The 23,497-nt window shown below is 53.0% G+C and overlaps 1 protein-coding gene across 1 annotated transcript in view; it reads left to right on the plus strand.

The window, feature by feature from the left end:
- Positions 1 to 23,187: 23,187 nt before the first annotated feature.
- Positions 23,188 to 23,497, plus strand: part of LOC123089987 (protein NLP2) — a 7,348-nt gene continuing 7,038 nt past the window's right edge. The window contains exon 1 of the mRNA XM_044511495.1: positions 23,188 to 23,205. Coding sequence (XP_044367430.1) covers positions 23,188 to 23,205 — 18 coding nt within the window. The remainder of the gene's footprint in view (positions 23,206 to 23,497) is intronic.

Here is a 23,497-nt window from a genome sequence, read left to right on the forward strand (position 1 = left end):
TACTGACCATGTTCCAAAAGATGGCAACTTATTCAGGCAGAGGAGCTGGCTCGACGATGGCGATGGCATAGTCATCATGCTGCCGATCTGGAGCTACCGCAGGCGCAAAGAAGGTGCGGGGCAGGCGCAGCTCACCACCGTCGATGATGTCGAAGCCTTGTGGGACAAACTCCATGGGGTCCAATGCAAAGGTCACCATTGCCGGTGCCGAAGAAGGAGAGCAGCCCCGATCAGCAGTTGCACAATGGGAAGGCGATGTAGACGGCAACGAGGAAGGCGGAGTAGGCGTTATTGGCGGTGGCTCTGCGGGCAGAGGTGGAATAGATGGGGTGGCAGGCTCGACGGGACTGGGCAGAGACCCAACGGGAATAGCTATGGAGGGAATCGAGGCGTCCAGCGTAGAAAAACCCGCTGACCGGCTGGACTCACCCGATTTGATCTGTGGGACCCACTTGTAAGTGGGCGAAGGAGTAGAATCCGAATAGCCCTTTGCCCGGTGCCCCAACCAAAAGCATCTACGACACCGAACCCTGCTGGTGCACACTTTGGTTAAATGTGCCATGGATAAACAATTCTGACATTTCCACACATTAAAAACCATGTCATCAATAAGATCATTTAAATCAACAGAAACTCCAGATAAGTCCGGTGGTTGCAAATCAATATTCGCCTTGTTGCCAAAGTTAGATGGAGAAATATCAGAAGAGTCCAGATTTGATAGGGTCGGGGAAGCAACCAGTGGTGTGGAATTAGCCTTGGCCATGGGAATCACCGGGTCGGGAGATACGGATTGGGCCGGGGAAACAACCTGGGCCAGAAGCGGAGCTGATCCAACCAACTCATCCCCATGCACATGCAAATTGACGTCGAGAGTGGTTGACGCGGCCACTGAAAACCCGGCCGAAGAAATCTCGCGAACGTTAATTGTTCCGAAAGTGATGGATGGCTCGGCCACCGTCCATCGGAGATCAGTAGCCGGCGGCGAAGGCAAAATTACTCATTCATGAGGAAGAACTGGATACCCAGCATCAACAACAGTATCAACCATACCTGGCGAGGCAGGATAGCTATATCCCTTGCAAACATCATATTGTTGGAAAGTAGCAAATGAAATTTTCTTTGAAGATCCAGAACCCGAACGCAAAGCAGACTTAGAAGGTGGTTTATGCATGGCAATCAAACCAAGAGAAGCACGCCTCTTAGAGGGACTGATTAAGATCCATTCAGCATCACATTCCTTTTTCCAAATAAGAAACTCACGTTTCCAATTAGGGCCACCATTACCCCAAAGATGGAAGAAACATTTGAATTGCGGACACGCAAAAGATCGCAATTGAAGAATAAGAAGGCCAGCACGTTTGCAAGAGACAATAAATGGGAATACCTTGTCTTTAATGTGTTGAACAGACAAATCAATTGCAGATCCTCCAATTGCAGATTCCAATGCCGCCGCCACCGATTCATCATCAAGACGAAAGATGTGCCTGCTAAAAGACACGACCATAATAAAATGGCCCGTGTCATCCACGGGATGAATGCATTTCCCACAAGATCTAAAAACTTCCTCCGTAAAAGCCATTCCTTTGGAAAAGTCCAGATCCAGAGTTGATCCATCATGATGACCCATGTGAGATGGTATAGGGAGAAAGATCAGAGGACGCCGGAGATGATGCATGGAGAAGGAACAAGATTTACTGGTTGGAGGGGGAGATCGCCGGAGAGCCTAGGGCGCCGGTGGGAGGAGAGGTGGGACTCTCATTCCTCCTTTGGGGAGGAAGTCTTTCTGGCGCTTCCAAGAAAGAGTGTCAAATACATAAGTCCTTTTGATGCCACTGCTTCCAAAAGATGGAAATATGCCCTAGAGGCAATAATAAATGGTTATTGTTCTATTTCCTTAATCATGATAAAGGTATATTATTCATGCTAGAATTGTATTGATTGGAAACTTAAATACATGTGTGGATACTAAAACAAATACCGTGTTACTAGTGAGCCTCTACTAGACTAGCTCATTGATCAAAGATGGTTAAGGTTTCCTAACCATAAACATGAGTTGTCATTTGATAACGGGATCACATCATTAGGAGAATGATGTGATGGACAAGACCCATCCGTTAGCTTAACATATGATCATTCAGTTTATTGCTACTGATTTCTCAATGTCAAATACATATTCCTTCGACCATGAGATCATGCAACTCCGGATACCAGAGGAATACCTTGTGTGCTATCAAATGTCACAACATAACTGGGTGATCATAAAGATTCTCTACAGGTATCTCCGAAGGTGTCTGTTGAGTTGGCATGGATCGAGATTGGGATTTGTCACTCCGTGTATCGGAGAGGTATCTCTGGGCCCTCTCGGTAATACATCATCACAAGAAGCTTGCAAGCAAATTGACTAAGGAGTTAGTTACGAGATGATGTATTATGGAACGAGTAAAGAGACATGCCAGTAACGAGATTGAACTAGGTATGGAGATACCAATGATCAAATCTCGGGCAAGTAACATACCGACAGACAAAGGGGATTATGTATGTTGTCATAATGGTTCAACCGATAAAAGATCTTCATGGAATATGTAGGAATCAATATGGGCATCTAGGTCCCGCTATTGGTTATTGACCAGAGAGGTGTCTTGTTCATGACTACATAATTCCCGAACCCATAGGGTCGCATGCTTAACGTTGGTTGACACTAGAATAATATTTGGGATATTTGATGAGTGGTAACCAAATGTTATTCAGAGTCTCGGATGAGATCCTCAATGTCATAAGGAGTCTCGGAATGTTCGAGAGGTAAATATTTATATATGGGAAGTCATATTTTGGGTTTCGAAAAAAGGTGTAGTATTTTCGGTATTGTACCGGGAAGCTTCCAGAAGGTTCCGGAGGATTCTGGAGGGGTCCGGAAGTCCACAAGTGGGTCCACCATGACCCAAGTGCTAGAATGGGCTGCGGGGAGGCGCCCTGACCTTATTAGTCTAGGCGCACCAAGTCCTCGAAAGCTCATGTGGCTAGGGAAAGCACAAAAGGAAGGAGTCCTAGTAGGAATAGGATTGGACTTGGAGTCCAAATCCTCTCCCCCTTAGCTTCCCCCTAGGGCTTGGAGGGGCTGTTTCCAACGTCCCTCCACCTATATACAAATGGGAGGGGGCGCACCAAGAGGACACACCAAGCCATTGGTGCTCCTCTCTCTCTCCCATTACTCCGTAGTTCCAATGCCTCGTCCCGGCAACGCTTAGCGAAGCGCTGTCGGTGCTCCGCCACCACCATCACCACCATGTCGTCGTGTTGGTTGTGATCCCATCTACTTCTCCTCTCCCACTTGCTGGATCAATAAGGAGGAGATGTCATCGAGCCACACGTGTGCTACACTCGGAGGTGTCGTCCGTTCGGCACTAGATCAGTTGGATCGTGATCGGATCACGAAGAGTACGACTACATCAACCGTGTGATAAACGCTTTTGCTTAGTGATCTACAAGGGTATGTAGATGCTCTCCCCCTCTCGTAGCTATGCATCTCCATGGATATATCTTGCGTGTGCATAGATTTTTTTTTGTTTTCCATGCAACGTTCCCCAATAGTGGCATCATGACCCAGGTCTATGCATAGATGATATGCACTAGTAGAACACAAAGGAGTTGTGGGTGGTGATTGTCATACTGCTTACCACCAACATCTTATTTTGATTCGACAGCATTGTGGGATGAAGCAGCCTGGACCAACCTTACATGTCCATGCACATGAGACCGGTTCCACCGACTGACATGCAACTTGTTTTGCATAAAGGTGGCTGGCGGGTGTATGTTTCTCCTACTTTTAGTTTAATTGAATTTGACTATGGCCGGTCCTTGAAGAAGGTTAAAACAACAAACTTGATAATCACCATTGTGGTTTTGCGTAGGTATGAACGGTTCTTGCCAGTTGCCCGTAGCATCCACGTAAAACTTGCAACAACAAAGTAGATGGCATCTAACTTGTTTTTGCAGGGTATGTTGTGATGTGATATGGTCAAGACGTGATGTGATATACGTTGTTGTATGAGATGATCATGTTTTGTAATATCAACAACCGACAGGAGCCTTAGGGTTGTCTCTTAATTATTGTATGATATGCAAGCGCCATGTAATTGCTTTACTTTATTGCTATGCGTTAGCAATATTTGTAGAAGCAATAGTTGGCGAGACGACCCCGACGCTACGATGGAGATCAAGGTGTCGAGACAGTGACGATGGAGATCATGACGATGATTTGGAGAAGGAGATCAAAAGCATGAGATGATGATGGCCATATCATGTCACATATTTTTATTGCATATGATGTTTATCCTTTATGCATCTTATTTTGCTTAGAACGACGGTAGCATTATAAGATGACCCCTTCACTGAATTTCAAGATAAAAGTGTTCTCCCCGAGTATGCACCGTTGCTAAAGTTCGTCATTTCAAAGCACCTCATGATGATTGGGTGTGATAGACTCTACATTCACATACAATGGGTGTAAGCCAGATTTACACATGCGGAATACTTGGGTTAGACTTGACGAGCCTAGCATGTATAGACATGGTCTCGGAACACTGGAGACCGAAAGGCCGAACGTGAGTCATATAGTAGATATGATCAACATAGAGATGTTCACCATTGATGACTACCCCATCTCACATGATGATCGGACATGGGTTAGTTGATTTGGATCATGTAACTTAGAAAACTTGAGGGATGTTGATGTAAGTGGGAGTTCATTAGTAATTTAATTAATTGAACTAAGGTTTATCATGAACATAGTCAAAATGTCTTTGCAAATTATGGTGTAGTTCAATAGCTCACGATGTAGCTTCCCCTTTTTTTTGATACGTTCCTAGAGAAACTAAGTTGAAAGATGATGGTAGCAATAATGCGGACTGGGTCCCTGATCTAAGGATTATCCTCATTACTTCACATAGAAGAATTATATCCTTAATGCACCGCTAGGTGACAGACCTGCTGCAGGAGCTGATGCAGACGATATGAAGGTTTGGCAAGCTCAATCTGATGACTACTTGATAGTTTAGTGCGCCATGCTTTACAACTTAGAATCATGGCTCCAAAGACATTTTGAATGCCATGGAACATATAAGATGTTCCAAGAGCTGAAATTGGTATTTCAGGCCCATGCCCATGTTGAGAGGTATGAGACCTCTAACAAGTACTTTGCCTACAAGATGGAGGAGAATAGCTCAACCAGTGAGCATGTACTCAGAATGTCTAGGTACTACAATCGCTTGAATCAAGTGGGAGTTAATCTTCCACATTAGATAGTGGTTGACAGATTTCTCCAGTCACTATCACCAAGCTACTAGAGCTTCGTGATGAACTATAAATATGCAAGGGATGACGGAAATGATTCCCAAAGCTCTTTGCGATGCTGAAATCGGCGGAGGTAGAAATCAAGAAGGAGCATCAAGTGTTGATGGTTACTAGTTTCAAGAAAAAGTCAAGGGAAAGAAAGGGAACTTCAAGAAGAATGGCAAGCAAGTTCGTGCTCCCTTGAAGAAGCCCAAAGCTGGACCCAAGCCTGAAACTGGGTGCTTCTACTGCAAAGGAAATGATCACTGAAAGCGGAGCTGCCCCAAATACTTGGCGGATAAGAAGGATGGCAAAGTAAACAAAGGTATATTTGATATACATGTTATTAATGTGTACCTTACTGGTACTCGTAGTAGCCCCTAGGTATTTGGTACCAGTTTAGTTGCTAAGATTAGTAACTCGAAATAGGAGTTGCGGAATAAACGGAGACTAGTTAAGGGTGAGGTGACGATGTGTGTTGGAAGTATTTCCAAGATTGATATGATCACCATCACACACTCCCTCTACCTTTGGGGTTAGTGTTGAGCCTGAAAAAAATGTTATTTGGTGTTTGCGTTGAGCATGAACAAGATTAGATCGTGTTTATTACAATACGGTTATTCATTTAAGTCAGAGAATAATTGTTGTTCTGTTTACATGAATAAAACCTTCTATGGTCATACACCCATGTCACCCATGTGAATGATTTATTGAATCTCGATCGTAGCGATACATATATTCATAATATTGATGCCAAAAGATGCAAAGTTGATAATGATAGTGCAACATACTTGTGGCACTGCCGTTTAGGTCATATTGGTGTAAAGCGCATGAAGAAACTCCATGCGGATGCACTTTTGGAATCACTGATTATGAATCATTTGATACTTGCGAACCATGCCTCATGGGCAATACGACTAAAACTCTGTTCTCCAGAACAACGGAGCGAGCTAATGACTTATTGAAAATAATGCATACCGATGTATGCGGTCCAATGAGTGTTGAGGCACGCGGCGGGTATCGTTATTTTCTAACCTTTATAGGTGATTTGAGTAGATATGGGTATATCTACTTGATGAAACACAAATCTGAAACATTTGAAAAGTTCAAAGAATTTCATAACGAAGTAGAGAATCATCGTAGCAAGAAAATAAAGTTTCCACGGTCTGATCGTGGAGGTGAATATTTGAGTTACGAGTTTGGCCTTCATTTAAAACAATCTCGAATTATTTCACAACTCATGCCACCTGGAACACCACAGCGTAATGGTGTGTCCGAACGTCCTAACCGTACTTTATTAGATATGGTGCGTTCTACGATGTCTCTTAATGATTTTCCTTTATCATTTTGGGGTTATGCATTGGAGACAACCGCATTCACGTTAAATAGGGCACCGTCTAAATCCGTTGAGATGGCACCATATGAAATTTGGTTTGGCAAGAAACCTAAGCTGTCGTTTCTTAAAGTTTGGCGATGCGATGCTTATGTCAAACAGCTTCAGCCTGATAAGCTTGAGCCCAAAGCAGAGAAGTGTGTCTTCATAGGATACCCTAAAGAGACCATTGGGTATACCTTCTACCACAGATCCGAAGACAAGATTTTTGTTGCCAAGAATGGGTTCTTCCTAGAGAAGGAGTTTCTCTCGAAAGAAGTGAGTGGGAGGAAATTAGAACTCGATGAGGTAGGTGTACTATCGGATTAAATGACCACGGGTAGTATAGTCGGCTCCCTTTGGCCCTCTGAAAAAACAACGGGCCGATCGAGCCCTGAAGCATCTAAGACGCGGGGCCGCCTTCCTCCGGCCGCCTACCTCGCAAGCTGACTATCGGAAGGCGGCCCGACCCTAAACTCTCTTGGAGGAAGCCACGATGGGGCCGACTCCAAGAAGCCGGCCATAAAGGGGCCGACTCCAAGAAGCCGGCCCAAGAAGATCGACTCGAGAAAGCCGGCCCCTGGCAAGCGGCCAGGGCCGTGTCCTAAAGGTCTGCACCCCCATAACAATGACGGGGCGGGGCGTGGCAACAGTGGACCCTGCCACCCCCGAATCCCGGAACACGCATGGCTATAGTGCGCCGTACGGGACAGCCATCACCCGTCCAGCGTGGCACTGTTGCCATGTTGATCATGACGCCCTCCACGACGGGCTGCCAGTACGGCCCATAGGCGGCGGGCCCCTTCGGTCATAGAGACGCCCGAAGGCGGCCAGGCCTCCTCCAGCCGGCCTGAGGCATGGCCGGCTTCCTATGCCCGGCTTGCTCCCCTCCTCGGGGCGCGTGCACCATTAAGGAGAAAAGATGAGGTAAGGCTACAGTGAGAGCCCGCAAGGCGGCGGCACTGTAGCCATGCTTACCTTGACAAAGCCCTCGTCATTAGAGGCAAGGCAACAGTAACCAGCCCCCGACAAGACCCCCAAGCGGTGGGGCCGGCCTGTCGACCAATGAGCCGGCAGCCTGCAGGACCCACCAGTCGGCGGGCCCCAGCGGCCAGCGGAGAAGCTGACGGCCATAGACACTGACGGCTAGGGCCCGCGCCCAGTCGGATTACCATTGTACCCCCGGGGGGTAGGCCTATATAAACCCCCCGGGGCACCCATGCAAAGGGTTGATCTCATATAGTTTTAGACACCACCCTAGGGAGAGAAAAGAGCTAGCCTTGTCCTTCTTCCTCCTCCCCCCGAACAGCTCAAGGAGCCTCTTGTAGCTTATTATCGATCTAGTGATCATGCGGACACCCCGCAAAGCAGGAGTAGGGGTATTATCTCCACGGAGAGCCCCCAACCTGGGTAAGATCCGCCGGCGTGCATGTCTTTGCCTCATCCCGTTTCCAGGCACCGGCGATGTCTTACTGGCTCCCACAATGATAAGCCATCCGTTGGCATATGTCGCACCTACCACCCAACATTTGGCACCCACCATGGGGCCAGGTGCACCGTCGTCCGGAGACCTGCTCTGGACGGGAACCCTTTTCCTCCCCAGCGAGCGTAGCCAGCCCGGCACGCCCGATGGCGCTTACCCCGACGTGCTGCAAAGCGTCGACGACGCCTGCGCAGCGAGCTGCCTCGCCGATCTTCTTGGCGAGGCTCGCATCTCCAACGAGCCCGCATCCGATGCGGGCACAAGCTGCCCCGAGAGCCGCCTCGTCAGCCTCCTCGACCAACTCCACGTCTCCAGCGAGCCTACCGCGGACTTGGAGTCGGTTGGCTCCACCGACCCGATGCTTGTCGACTCCGACACGGCGTCGCTCGACGCCTTCCCCACCAACGTGATCATCTTCGACGACCCTCTTCCTCGAGCCGACAATGGCGGCAGCACCGTCACCGAAGTGCTAGTCATCAGTCACGGCGTCACCTTCGACGAAAACGCCCGCGACGCCTTGCAGGCAACGCTGCACGATCTTTCTGCCCCCCATCCCAGCGGACGCCGATGCCGAGATGCTGGAGGCACGCCACCTTGCTCTCCTTGCAGAGGGCCAGAGGATAGCCTCCATGAGACGCCTTACTGAAGCCCACCAGCGCGAAGTTGACCGCGCCGCCTTCGGTACGCCGCCTCCAGAAGGGCCAAGCCGAGTCGGCGTTGTCAAGAAATGCGGCGCGGCCATCGGCAGCATGCTGGGAGTGGACCACCCAGTCTACGCCATGCCCCTCGAGAATCTACGCACCGCTCAGTCGATCGTAGACGAGCTAAATGGACTGGGGGCCGACGAGCTCCCTTACATGACCAGACGCATCCAGCAGCTAATCGACGCGGCCGCAGAGCGGCACGAAGCTGGCGTCCGTGCTGGAAGCCCCCCTCGCCGAGCGCACAGCGCGACGTCGCGTACACCGACGACAGGCGGCGCCCGTGCGAGACAAGAGAAGGAGCCGGCTACTAGCCGCAGCCGGACTCGAATCACCATCCAGCGCGACGCAGAAGGCCGCCCTCGAGGCGTGGAACGACGAGGCGGCCTCCTCCTCCGCCTTGTGGGGAGAGATATCCTACCCTGCCGCCTGTCGCGCATCCGACTCTCAGCGGCCGACTAGGTCGTCGCGAAGGAGTCGGCGAGAATGATGCCCGCTATCGGCTCCATGACGAGCCCTTCCCCAAAGGGTTCTCGCTCCCAAGAGACACGCCCAAGTACAACGGCTCCGCGAAGCCAGAAGATTGGTTGATCGACTACTCCACCGCAGTTCGCATAGCAAACGGCAACAGACGCGTTGCTGTGAAGTATGTCCCCCTAATGCTCCAAGGCACGGCGCCCATTTGGCTCAGTAGCCTCAAGCCCTACAACATCAACAGCTGGCTGGACTTCACAGAAGCCTTCATACGCAGCTCCACCAGCACCTACAAACGGGCTCCCAAGCCCCGACAGCTCTCCTTGTGCGTACAAGGGCCCAATGAATCAACCCACGACTACCTCACACGTTGGGCCGAGCTCCACAACTCCTGCGAGGGGGTGCACGAGGTTCAAGCCATAGAGTACTTCACCGCCGGGTGCAGAGAGGGCACCCTCCTCAAGCACCGACTCCTCTGCGACGAGCCGACTACCCTCGACGAGCTGCTGGTCATAGCAGACAAGTACGCCACGGCCGACTCCTCAATGAAGACTGAGCTCCGAGTGGACGCCTCCGGAAAAGTGCTGGCGCCGGCTCCCAAGACGCCGGTTGGGGAATCCAGCCGATGCCCATACCAGAACGACCACAAGCACAAGGCCCCTATGTCGTCTTCCACCAGCCGGCAGGTGGCCATGGTCGAAGACGAACAACATGAAGGGCGGCCGGCACCCAAGAAGCAGAAGGGCGGCAGTCTGGCTTGGCAGCCGGCTTTCTCCTACGAGCAAACCCTCGATGCCCCCTGCAAGTTCCACAGTGGCGCGAAGCCGTCCAACCACACGACTCGGAAGTGCCATTGGCTCACACGAATCTCCAAGGGCAAGGGGTTGTTGCCGCCTCCGCCTGCAGGCCAGCCGCCTCCAGCCCCACAGCAGTCGGCCGCTCGGCCAGTGGTCGGAGCTATTCAAGACAAGTTCCCCGAAGAACATGCCGCCTACGTCGTCTTTACAAGCCAGATAGAAGATCGGCGCAGCCGGCACTGACAGCAGCAAGAGGTCAATGCGGTCGCCTCCAACAACCCTGAGTTTATGCACTGGTCGGAGAAGCCTATCAGCTGGAGCCAGGCCGACCACCCAGAGGTGATGCCGTCTCCTGGCTCCTATGCATTGGTTGTGGATGCCACCCTAGCAACAGAAAGGTGAGCCGCCCGTTTCTCCCGCGTACTGATAGACGGCGGGAGCAGCATCAACATTCTGTACCATGAACCATGGAGAAGCTCAACATCAAGCCAACTGAGAAAGAGCCCATGTTCCTCTATATTGCCGCCACTAGCCGGGTGGTTAGCACAGTCATCGTAGTCCAGCGTCCAGAAGAAGGCCGAGCTCAGCTAGTCCAGAGGCCGGTATATTATTTGAGTGAAGTACTGTCCACCTCGAAGCAGAACTACCCGCATTATCAGAAGATGTGCTATGGTGTGTACTTCGCCTCCAAGAAACTCAAGCGCTACTTTCAAGAGCATCCCATCACGGTCGTATGCACTGCCCCGCTCGCCGAGATCATAGGCAGCCGCGATGCATCCGGCCGAGTGGCGAAATGGGCCATTGCGTTGGCTCCTTACACAATCTACTACCAGCCCCGCACCGCCATCAAGTCCCAAGCATTGGCCGACTTCCTCGTCGACTGGGCCGAGACCCGGTACCTGTCACCGGCCCCCGACTCCACTCATTGGCGAATGCACTTTGATGGATCCAAGATGCGCACCGACTTGGGAGCCGGCATCGTCCTCACCTCTCCCAAAGGTGACAAACTCAGATACACATTGCAAATCCATTTTGCCGCCTCCAACAATGTGGTCGAGTACGAGGCACTCATACACGGGCTCCGGCTGGCCAAGGAACTCGGCATCCACCGGATCCTGTGCTATTGCGACTCGGATTTGGTGGTACAACAATCATTCGGTGATTGGGACGCCAAGGACGCAAACATGGCAAGCTATTGTTTCCTCGTTCAGCAAATCAGCGGATACTTTGAGGGGTGCGAGTTCCTCCACGTGCCACGGGACGACAATGAGCAAGCAGATGCCCTGGCATGAATAGGCTCCACCCGGCAAGCTATACCAACCGGCGTCGCCCTCCAACGCCTCCTCAAGCCGTCTGTCAAGCCGTCTCCAGAATCCAGTTCCATCTTCGTGCCGCCTGACCCCGACGCAGTCGAATCCGACTTCGGGAACCAAGTAGGCGGCTCGGGGACTTCGGCAGCCGGCTCGGGGACTTCGACAGCCGGCTCGGGGACTGCCATAGTCGAACCCGGCCCGGAGACCACTGCAGCCGGCCCGGAGACTGCGCCGACACAGCAGGCGGCGGCCGACTCCAACTCTCCACAACCCAGCCCCCCCACCCTGGTTGCAGTAGCCGTTTTGACGATAGAAGAAGTCACAGCTCCATCATGGGCCCAGCCCATCCTCCACTTCCTGATAAACGGAGAACTGTCGGCTGACAAAATATCGGCAAGGCAAGTCCAGCGCCGAGCCGGGGCATACACAATAATGAACCGAGAGCTTGTTAGGCGCAGCGTTACTGGAGTCTTCCAGCGTCGCGTCGAGCCAGAGAAGGGCATAGCAATCCTCGAAGACATCCACCAGGGCGAGTGCGGCCACCATGCCGCCCCAAGGGCACTCATCGCCAAAGCTTTCCTCCATGGATTATTCTGGCCGACCGCTTTGGAGGACGCCAAGGAGTTAGTCAAACACTGCAAGGGGTGCCAAATCTTCGGCTCCAAGCAGCACCTACCGGCTTCTGCACTCAAGACCATCCCCTCACTTGGCCTTTTGCCGTCTGGGGGCTGGACATGGTCGACCCATTCAAGACGGCACGCGGCGGCATGACACATCTGCTTGTCGCCGTGGACAAATTTACCAAGTGGATTGAAGCAAAGCCAATCAAGAAACTAAATGGGACGACTGCCGTGACATTCATCGTAGACATTACAACCCGGTACGGAGTACCACACAACATCATCACCGACAATGGCACAAATTTTGCCAAGGGAGCACTGGCACGTTTCTGTGCGACACAGGGCATCCGAATAGACTTAGCGTCCGTTGCCCACCCGCAGTCAATCGGCCAAGTCGAGCGAGCAAACGGCCTCATCCTATCCGGCATCAAGCCCCGATTGGTCGTGCCGCTGGAACGTTCGGCCGGCTGCTGGCTCGACGAGCTGCCGGCCGTCCTCTGGAGTCTGCGCACTACCCCGAACAAGTCAACCGGCTTCAACCCTTTCTTCCTTGTATATGGTGCCGAGGTTGTCATCACAACTGACATCGAGTTCGACTCACCTCGGGTCACCATGTACAAGGAAGCGGAGGCCAAGGAAGCACGAGAAGACGACGTGGACTTGCTGGAAGAAGGCCGGCTGTTATCCCTCAGCCGGTCTGCCATCTACCAGCAGGGTCTATGCTGTTACCATAGCCGGAAGGTCAAGCCAAGATCCTTCCAAGAGGGAGATCTTGTGCTCCGGCTGATCTAGCGAGCAGCCGGCCAACACAAGCTCTCGGCCCCTTGGGAAGGCCCCTTCGTCATCAGCCGGGCTCTAAGCAATGACTCCTACTACCTGGTCGACACGCAGAAGCCGAAGGCACCCAAGAGAGATGATTCCGGCAAGGAGTCGGAGCGACCATGGAACACCAATCTTCTCCGAAGATTTTACAGTTAAAATGTAGTATGTACCACGCTACCTTTTGTATTAAGTATGAGACAACGCCCCCCCCCCCCGAGGAGTACTCGGGGACTACCCTCTTTTATCTATGAATGACGGGTATCATACCCATGGTTATGCCACTACATTCGTTTTTTCTTCCGGCACCGGGTTCGACTAGTCGGCCCGGGGACTTGCCGCCTTGAGTTATGTCCAAGTTCTACATGTAGTCAGACAAGTAATGTGTCGGCACCCAAGCCCTCTCTTGTGAAAGTCGCAGCTCAAAAAATCGGATGTCCGACTAGCAAGAGCCAAAGGCGGAAAAGGAGGCCCACATGAAAAACGGCTAAGGACTAACGAACTTACATAACGCAAGCCGGCTTCCCCCCGCCAACCGACTGTCGAAGCAGCCGGCTGGCCGGCTTCCCTTCTTACTCTGCTACAATCTAAAGGCTCGAGTACTTGCCTTCCCAGACGGCCAATTCCTTACCTGGCCACAGACTGCAGAGCAGCTGGCCGGCTGGGAAGGCGACGACCAAGGGAAGGCGGCAAAGGAAAACAGCCAAAAGATAAAAAGCAAGTAGGAATGGAAGCCAAGCACATGCATAATTATATTTACACAAAAGGCCGTCGAAGGGCCGACATTCGATAAAGTTTGAATACACCCCCAGTGGGTGGAATTGCACAACGTTAATAAAAATCTGTTCAAGGAGTAACAATCAGGAAAGTAAAGACGGTGAGTCAGGCCAAGGGAGCAATTGGGGCGTCGGGCAGATCGGTGGAGACGGTGGTGTCGGCTGGAGGAGTGGCCAGCTGGCGAGTCTCGGCCTGATCGTCACCTGCGGCAGGCGGTGCATTCGCACGTGCCACGTTGCTGGAGGCACGATCAGGCTGATGCTGGCTGGCTGCTTCACCATCCGGCACAATGTCTTTACCGTCTTCCTCCTCCTCCTCCTCGCCCTCGTCGCTGGAGTCGTTCTCCTCCGCCGAGTCTTCACTGTCAGCCGGGTTCAGCCCGAACCATTCCTCCGGCTGTGCGATGCCGTCTTCGTTTACCTCGGGAGCAAAGGCGCTAGTGTTGATGAAGTCGGCGATTGCCGAAGCGTGCCGGATAATAGCCGGCCGCACCGCCTCCAGCTCCGCGTCAGCCTCCTGCCGCCAGGTGCGCAGCTGGTCCAAGTTCAGCCTAGGATACCAAGCCCGGACGAACTCTAGCGCCCGTCGAGCGCCGGACCGAGCTGCTGAAGCCTTCCAGGCCTCGAGGCGGCCGACTGCTACCTCTAGCCAGTCGGCAGTCCGGCTGGGGGTGCGGGGAATCACCTCGTCGGGCCAGAGGGCGGCCAGCAGCTGCGCTCCGGCACACTGAAGACGGCGGAGCATGCAGTAGGCCGGCTGGAGGCGGGCTTGGATCGCCAGAAGCTGTTCCTCAAGCGACCGATTGGCGTCCGGTGCGATCTCAACCCCAGCCTACCGCCGGGCCTCACGGTGAGCTTCGATGGCTTGGTTCGCGGCGACAGAGTAGCCGGGAAAGTATTCTTCACAAAGAAGAAAGAAACATAACAAGTCAGAAGATAAACCAGATTACAAGGACGAGCAAAGAAGTGAAGAAGAAGGCAGCCTACCGTCGATCGAGTCTTCAACCCGGTTGTAGCCTTCGCTCAGCGCCTGCCTCGCCTCGGCCCAGCCCGCCGCTCGGTCTCATACTCGGCCTTGAGGGCGGCCTCGCTGTCCTGTGCCTCCTTCAGGGCCACCTTGTGGCCCTCCTCCTGGCCGGCCAACTTCTTGGACAGGCGATCACGCTCCTGAGCCAAGGCATTGAGCTCGCCCTCCTGGGTGCGGAGGGCGGTCTAGGCCACGCCTAGCTGCTGCCTCAAGTCGGCATTGGCTCCTGCCAATATGAAGAAGAAGAAATTAAGAAAGAAGTCATCGGGAAAGATCCGACCCGACTGCTCAGCAGTCGGCCCAAATCTCGGGGACTACACCCAGTGGGTGCGCTGACGCGCCCCCACATGAGATAAAAAGACCAAAGCACTCACACCAGCTCTCCGTCAGATCGGCGGCCTTCTGATTCATCTCCCAGGCCTGGGAGTTGAAGGTAGCAGCGTGGAGGTTGTGATAATCCTGCAAATAGGATGAAGGTGCGAGCAAGAGCAAATCATTAAATCAAAGTCTTCTGAGAAGTTCCAAGCCGCCTGCTCAGCAGCCGACTTGGAACTTGGGGACTACACCCAGTGGGTGCGCTGACGTGCCCCCACGGAAGAAATCAAGAGCAAGAAAACTCACCCGAATGACCGACCGCGTCGTGAGAAACTCTTGGGTACACTGCTTCAGCACGGTGGCCTGAGCCTGAAGCTGGCTCCGGACATCCTGCGCTGCCAGATTCAGCACGGCCATCCCACCGCCCAGAGTCCACCCCGGCGAGCTGACGCCGGTCGTCTCCAGGTCATGCGACAACGAGCTGGAGCCCGCGTCCCTCTGCGGGTCCGGCTCTGAAGCCGCCCTTCCTGCGCGCCGACGAGTCGGCGACAAGACCACAAGATCCGCCCTCGCAGTCGGCTTGCCTCCAGCCGGCTGCTCAGGCGGCGCCTCGGGCTGGCCGTCTTGGCCTGTCCCGGCCGACGGAGGCGGCACCACCTCTCCCTCCGGGACGACTACATCTCCCCCCTCCCTCTCCATCGCCGGCGGGTCGCGGCCGGTTTCCTCTAGCGGGGGCACCGGGATTTCGGGGGCCACAGTGCGGAGGGGGATGACAAGTTGCGGAGGCTGGCTACGCAGGGCCTCCGCCGCCCTTTCTGCGGCCTCGGCCTCCGCCCGGGCCTTGGTCATCGCGTCGGCCGGTGCCTCGGCCGACTCCGCCGTCGTCTCCTGAGCCGCCTCGGCGGCGGCTACCCTCTGCTCCTCCGCCTCCCGCTCCTCCCGCGCCTCCCGCGCGTTCTGCTCCGTCGCTGCTTGGAGCTCGACACGGGGGTCTACGCGGTGGGAACTTGCAGATCCTCCCGCCCCGCCGACTATGGAGGCGGCGGCAGTCCGCTCAAGAGAGAGAGAAGCCCTGGTTGATAAGCAAGAAAAGGCTTAGAAGAACGCCGACTGAAGAAAGGAAAAGAAAGGCGTGCGAGAGTCAATACTTACGCCGAAACCGCCTGCGGCTGCTTCACCACCTTGCGGAAGCGGTCCGCCTTCGCGGGCGCCTTGTCCCGCTTGGTCGCTGCCGCGGAACCCTTGGGCTTCTTAGGCCGCCCACCGAAGAGAGTCGACGCCGCCCAACGCTTCTGCGCGCCGCCCTGCGCAGCTGGCCCGTCGAAAGGGCCGGCGCCTTGATGGTCGGATGACGGCTGCCGGCGCAGAATAGGGTCAGCCTCGTCATCATCAGGCCAGTCTTCGAAACCGGCGGTGAACCCGGAGCCGCCTGTCTCGCCGCCTCCCCCTACGACATCGTCGTCTAAGGCGGCCGCCCCCAAGTCGGGGTCGTCAAGGTCGTCCGCCACGCGGTCGGGGGCGAACTCGTGTTCCGCCCCCACGGTTCCGGCCGAAGGATGAAGGAGGGGGTTCTGATTAAAAACAAGCCGACTGGTCAGAAGCCGGCCAGAAAGAACTCGGCAACAAAAGAAGAAGGAAAGAAGGAAAACTCACCATAGGCGGGGGGTGGCGCGGGAGTACGGCTCCTTGCCATACTGCCACTCCTCGGTGAGCTTGCAGTTGGTGATGTAGTTCACCATATAAGATACCTCGTCGTGAGGCATCTCTTTGGTGATCAGCCGGCTTGGGTCGAAGCGGCTGCTCATCTGACAGATCAGATGAGGGCAGCCTTGGAGCGGGAGTACCCGGCGCTCGACGAAGGCGGCTATTAGGTCGGACCCAGTCAGAGCTCCGACTAGATCAACACCCGAAGCCGGGCGACGTTGCCAGCCCCAGCCGACGTTAGCGAGTTGGCCCGGAAGGACCACGAGGGCTGCCTCCCGGGCGGCGGGCCGGCTACGTAAGCCGGCAAGTTGACGTAGTCGCCGTGCGGAGCGATGTTCTTCACATAAAAATAGGATTTCTGCTAGAGCTTCACGACTGGATCAGTGCGATGGGCGGAAACGGGTTGTCGGCTGCCGATCTCCGGATTGCGATGAAGGCGCCGCATGGAGCTGGCACGCCCGCGACGATCGTGCCGAGCTTGGACTGGAAGAACTCCCCCCAGAGTTCTATGGTGGGGAGGACGCCGAGGAAACCTTCGCATACAGTGACGAAGGCCGACAGCAGCACCACCGTGTTGGGAGTGAGGTGGTGCGGCTGAAGATGGTAGAATTCAAGAAACGAGCGGAAGAAGCCGCTCGCGGGAAGGCCGACGCAGCGCAGGCAGTGCGAGTAGAAGATCACTCGCTCGCCCTCCTCCGGCGCTGGCGAAACCTCCCTCGCCAGCGCGAGACGGACCCGCACGAGATCTTCGCCAGGCAACCACCACGTCCTGCGGAGGAAGTCGATGTGGTCGTCGCGGACATTAGAGCCGTCCCAGGAGCTCGACGTCGGAGCCATGGCGACGCAAGGGCGACGGAAAGCGCGGCGATGAAGAGCGCGTGGTACGGCAGCGGCAAGATTGCGGCGCGCTAAGAAGAATGGCGGAACGGTGGCGTCGTGGAGAGCCGCTGCGACGACGGAGAGGGAGAAGAAGAAGGTGGCGACGGAGCGAGGGCGAGCGTGCGAATGACTGTCGCTCCCCCTCCCCGCCCCTACTTATAGCCTCGTGCGGCGAAGCCGAGGAGGCGAGGCACGGGGGGCGTGGGATTAACTGCGCCCACTCCCCCACGTCCCGCGATTATTGCGCCTTTACGGCGAGTGGAAATCGCCGTCGGAAGACGTGCGGACGGTTCGGGCCGCAAAAGATCCGCGCACGGGCCGAGGCGTGAAAGTGGTGGGCCCCGGTCTGCAGTAGCGTCCCGTCACGCACGTGGGCTGGCAGGCCCTTCCAGCCGAAGGGCGCCACATGGTGTGCAGTCGGCGGGCGGCCTACCCGCAGCCTGGCCAGCTGGTTCCCGCCTTCGGATTTTGAAGAAACTTCTCCGAGAAGGCACACATAAGTAAAGTCGGCTCCTAGCTGCCGGCTCTTCGAGATAGGAAGCTGACTGCGCTTCTCGTTCCCCTTTCAGCCACGAAGCCCAACCAGCTTCGGGGACTACTGTCAGAGTAAATGACCACGGGTAGCCTAGCCGGCTCCCTTTGGCCCTCTGAAAAAACAGCGGGCCGATCGAGCCCTGAAGCATCTAAGACGCGGGGACGCCTTCCTCCGGTCGGCTACCTCGCAAGCTGACTATCGGAAGGCGGCCCGACCCTAAACTCTCTTGGAGGAAGCCACAATGGGGCCGACTCCAAGAAGCCAGCCCAAGAAGATCAACTCCAGAAAGCCGGCCCCTGGCAAGCGGCCAGGGCCGTGTCCTAAAGGTCTGCACCCCCATAACGATGACGGGGCGGGGCGTGGCAATAGTGGACCATGCCACCCCCGAATCTCGGAACACGCATGGCTACAGTGCACCGTACGGGACAGCCATCACCCGTCCGGCGTGGCACTGTTGCCATGTTGATCATGACGCCCTCCACGACGGGCTGCCAGTACGGCCCGTAGGCGGCGAGCCCCTTCGATCATAGAGACGCCCGAAGGCGGCCAGGCCTCCTCCAGCCGGCCTAAGGCATGGCTGGCTTCCTATGGCCGGCTTGCTCCCCTCCTCGGGGCGCGCGCACCATTAAGGAGACAAGATGAGGTAAGGCTACAGTGAGAGCCCGCAATGCGGCGGCACTGTAGCCATGCTTACCTCGACAAAGCCCTCGTCATTAGAGGCAAGGCAACAGTAACCAGCCCCCGACAAGACCCCCAAGCGATGGGGCCGGCCTGTCGACCAATGAGCCGGCAGCCTACGGTACCCACCAGTCGGCGGGCCCCAGCGGCCAGCGGAGAAGCCGACGGCCATAGACACTGACGGCTAGGGCCCGCGCCCAGTCGGATTACCATTGTACCCCCGGGGGGTAGGCCTATATAAACCCCCCGGGGCACCCATGCAAAGGGTTGATCTCATATAGTTTTAGACACCACCCTAGGGAGAGAAAAGAGCTAGCCTTGTCCTTCTTCCTCCTCCCCCCGAACAGCTCAAGGAGCCTCTTGTAGCTTCTTATCGATCTAGTGATCATGCGGAGACCCCGCAAAGCAGGAGTAGGGGTATTATCTCCACGGAGAGCCCCCAACCTGGGTAAGATCCGCCGGCGTGCATGTCTTCGCCTCATCCCGTTTCCAGGCATCGGCGATGTCTTACTGGCTCCCACAATGATAAGCCATCCGTTGGCATATGTCGCACCTACCACCCGATGTGTACCTTCTCTCAAATTGGAAAGTAGCACACCAGAGAAAACCATTCCCGTGATGCCTACACCAACTAGAGAGGAAGCTAATGATGATGATCATGAAACTTCAGATCAAGTTACTACTGGACCTTGTAGGTCGACCAGAACATGTTCCGCACCAAAGTGGTATGGTAATCCTGTCCTGGAAGTTATGATGTTAGATAACGGCGAACCTACAAAGTATGAAGAAGCTATGATGAGCCCAGATTCCGACAAATGGCTTGAGGCCATGAAATCTGAGATAGGATCCATGTACGAGAACAAAGTGTGGAATTTGGTGGACTTTGCCAATGATCGGTAGGCCATTAAAAATAAATGGATCTTCAAGAGGAAGACGAACGCTGATGGTAATATCACTATCTACAAAGATCGACTTGTCGCGAAAAGTTTTCGATAAGTTCAAGGGGTTGACTATGATGAGACTTTCTCACCCGTAGCGATGCTTAAGTCTGTCCGAATCATGTTAGCAATTGACACATTTTATGATTATGAAATTTGGCAAATGGACATCAAAACTGCACTTAATGGATTTATTAAGGAAGAGTTGTATATATGATGCAACCAGAAGGTTTTGTCGATCCTAAGGGTGCTAACAAAGTGTGCAAGCTCCAGCAATCCATCTATGGACTGGTGCAAGCATCTCCGAGTTGGAATATACACTTTTGATGAGGTGATCAAAGCATATGGTTTTATACAGACTTATGGTAAAGTATTTACGAGAAAGTGAGTGGGAGCTCTGTAGCTTTTCTAATATTATATGCGAATGACATATCATTGATTGGAAATGATATAGAATTTCTAGATAGCATAAAAGGATACTTGAATAAGAATTTTCCAATGAAAGACCTCGGTGAAGTTACTTATATATTGGGCAACAAGATCTATAGGGATAGATTGAGACGCTTAATAGGACTTTCACAAAGCACATACCTTGGCAAAGTTTTGAAGAAGTTCAAAATGGACCAGTCAAAGAAAGGGTTCTTGCCTGTGTTGCAAGGTGTGAAGTTGAGTAAGACTCGAAGCCCGACCGCGGTAGAAGATAGAGAGAGAATGAAAGTCATTCCCTATGCCTCAGCCATAGGTTCTATAAAGTATGCCATGCTGTGTACCAGACCTGTTGTGTGCCTTGCCATGAGTTTGGCAAGGGGGTACAATAGTGATCCAGGAGTGGATCACTGGACAACGGTCAAAATTATCCTTAGGTACCTAAAAAGGACTAAGGAAATGTTTCTCGGTTATGAAGGTGATAAAGGGTTTGTCATAAAGGGTTACGTCAATGCAAGCTCTAACACTGATCCAGATGACTCTGAGTCTCAATTTGGATACACATTGAACGTGGGAACAATTAGCTAGAGTACCTCTACACGGAGCATTGTAGACATAGACATTTACAAAGTACACAGGGATCTGAATGTTGCAGACCCATTGGCTAAAACCTCTCTCACACGCAAAACATGATCACACTCTACTAAACTCTTTGGGTGTTAATCACATGGCGATTTGAACTAGATTATTGACTCTAGTAAAATCTTTGGGTGTTAGTCACATGGCGATGTGAACTATGGGTGTTAATCACATGATGATGTGAACTAGATTATTGACTCTAGTGCAAGTGGGAGACTGATGGAAATATGCCCTAGAGGCAATATAAAATGGTTCTTATTATATTTCCTTAACCACGATAAAGGTTTATTATTCATGCTAGAATTGTATTGACCGGAAACTTAAATACATGTGTGGATACATAAACAAATACCGTGTCCCTGGTGAGGCTCTACTAGACTAGCTCGTTGATCAAAGATGGTTAAGGTTTCCTAACCATAGACATGAGTTGTCATTTGATAACGGGATCACATCATTAGGAGAATGATGTGATGGACAAGACCCATTTGTTAGCTTAGCATATGGTCGTTCAATTTATTGCCGCTGCTTTCTCAATGTCAAATACATATTCCTTCGACCATGAGATCATGCAACTCTCGGATACCGTAGGAATACCTTATGTCCTATCAAACATCACATCGTAACTGGGTGATCATATAGATGCTCTATAGGTATCTCCGAAGGTGTTTGTTGAGTTGGCATGTATCAAGATTGGGATTTGTCACTCCGTGTATCGGAGAGGTATCTCTGGGCCCTCTCGGTAATACAACATCACAAGAAGCTTGCAAGCAAATTGACTAAGGAGTTAGTTACGAGATGATGTATTACAGAATGAGTAAAGAGACTTGCCAGTAACGAGATTGAACTAGGTATGGAGATACCGACGATCGAATCTCGGGCAAGTAACATACCGATAGACAAATGGAATTATGTATGTTGTCATAAAGGTTCAACCGATAAAAGATCTTCGTGGAATATGTAGGAATCAATATGGGCATCCAAGTCCCGCTATTGGTTATTAACCGGAGAGGTGTCTCGGTCATGACTACATAATTCCCGAACCCGTAGGGTCGCATGCTTAACGTTGGTTGACGCTAGAATAATATTGGGATATTTGATGAGTGGTAACCAAATGTTGTCCGGAGTCCCGGATGAGATCCTGGACGTCACGAGGAGTCTTCGAATGTTTGAGAGGTAAAGATTTATATATGGGAAGTCATATTTTGGGTTCTGGAAAAAGGTGCAGTTTTTTCAGTATTGTACCGGGAAGCTTCCAGAAGGTTCCGGAGGATTCCGGAGGGGTTCAGAAGTCCACAAGTGGGTCCACCATGACCCAAGGGCTAGAATGGGCTGCGGGGAGGCGCCCCGACCTTATTGGGCTAGGTGCACCAAGTCCTCAAAAGCCCATGTGGCTAGGGAAGGCAAAAAGGGAAGGAGTCCTAGTAGGAATAGGATTGGACTTGGAGTCCAAATCCTCTCCCCCTTAGCTGCGCCCTAGGGCTTGGAGGGGTTGTTTCTCATGCCCCTCCGCCTATATATAAAGGGGAGGGGGTGTCCCAAGAGGACACACCAAGCCCTTGGCGCTCCTCTCTCTCCCATCACTCCATAGTTCGACCGCCTCGTCCCGGCGACGCTTAGTGAAGCGCTGTCGGTGCTCCACCACCACCATCACCACCACACCGTCATGTTGGTTGTGATCCCATCTACTTCTCCTCTCCCGCTTGCTGTATCAAGAAGGAGGAGACGTCATCGAGCCGCACGTGTGCCAAACTTGGAGGTGCCGTCCATTTGGCACTAGATCGGTTGGATCGTGATCGGATCACGAAGGGTACGACTACATCAACCGCGTGATAAACGCTTCCGCTTAGCGATCTACAAGGGTATGTAAATGCTCTCCCCCTCTCGTAGCTATGCATCTCCGTGGATAGATCTTGCGCGTGCGTATAATTTTTTTGTTTTCCATGCAACGTTTTCCAACACCAAGTATATTGGCGGGCCCTTTGGCGTGAACTTGGTATTGCCCGGGCAAACCCATGGAGCATATTTTCCATCAACAATGCATGCAATTGACTATACCGAGCATACCGGGAAAGCCACTTGCTACTCCAATTTGCCAAAAGCTTTTATGTATCATTGGGATTTGGTTCTCTCAAGTACTCCAGTCCAAACACCTTCACTACGACAATGTCAAATCTTACCATTGTGTTAATCCACCGTGTCCCTACAAATATGAAAAAAAGCTCAAAAATAGTTCAAACATTTCCCCGAAGACATGGCGGTCGGACTAGGATGTACCGGGGTGGTGTCTGGGGTGGCTATGGTATCCAATTGGAGGGGGAGGATGAGAGACGGTGTCGAAGCTCTGGGTGGGGGCTGAACAAGGGATGACGCTGGAGGTCTGGGTGAGGGTAGGAAGGGAAGGGCACAACACGGATGCGAAACATAACATTAGAGGAAGAGAACATGTTGGGATGAGGGGTGGGGCGATTTTGGAGTATTTGGGGTGGGTTGTGAGTGTCGTGTCTGAGAGGTGTTTGTACGACCCCAAATCCGCCCCACTTATGGGTTGGGTTTGGGAACTACCGAATAACCCTGACCATTAGGTTGGATATGCGGGCGTCTGTCGAACGAGAATTTTCTGTCCGTACACTGTCTAAGCTGTCCGCTAGAGCATACTCGGAGGAGGGGGGAGGT

This window comes from Triticum aestivum, chromosome 4B (assembly GCF_018294505.1).
Source record: "Triticum aestivum cultivar Chinese Spring chromosome 4B, IWGSC CS RefSeq v2.1, whole genome shotgun sequence".
In the NCBI taxonomy this organism is placed as follows: Eukaryota; Viridiplantae; Streptophyta; class Magnoliopsida; order Poales; family Poaceae; genus Triticum; species Triticum aestivum.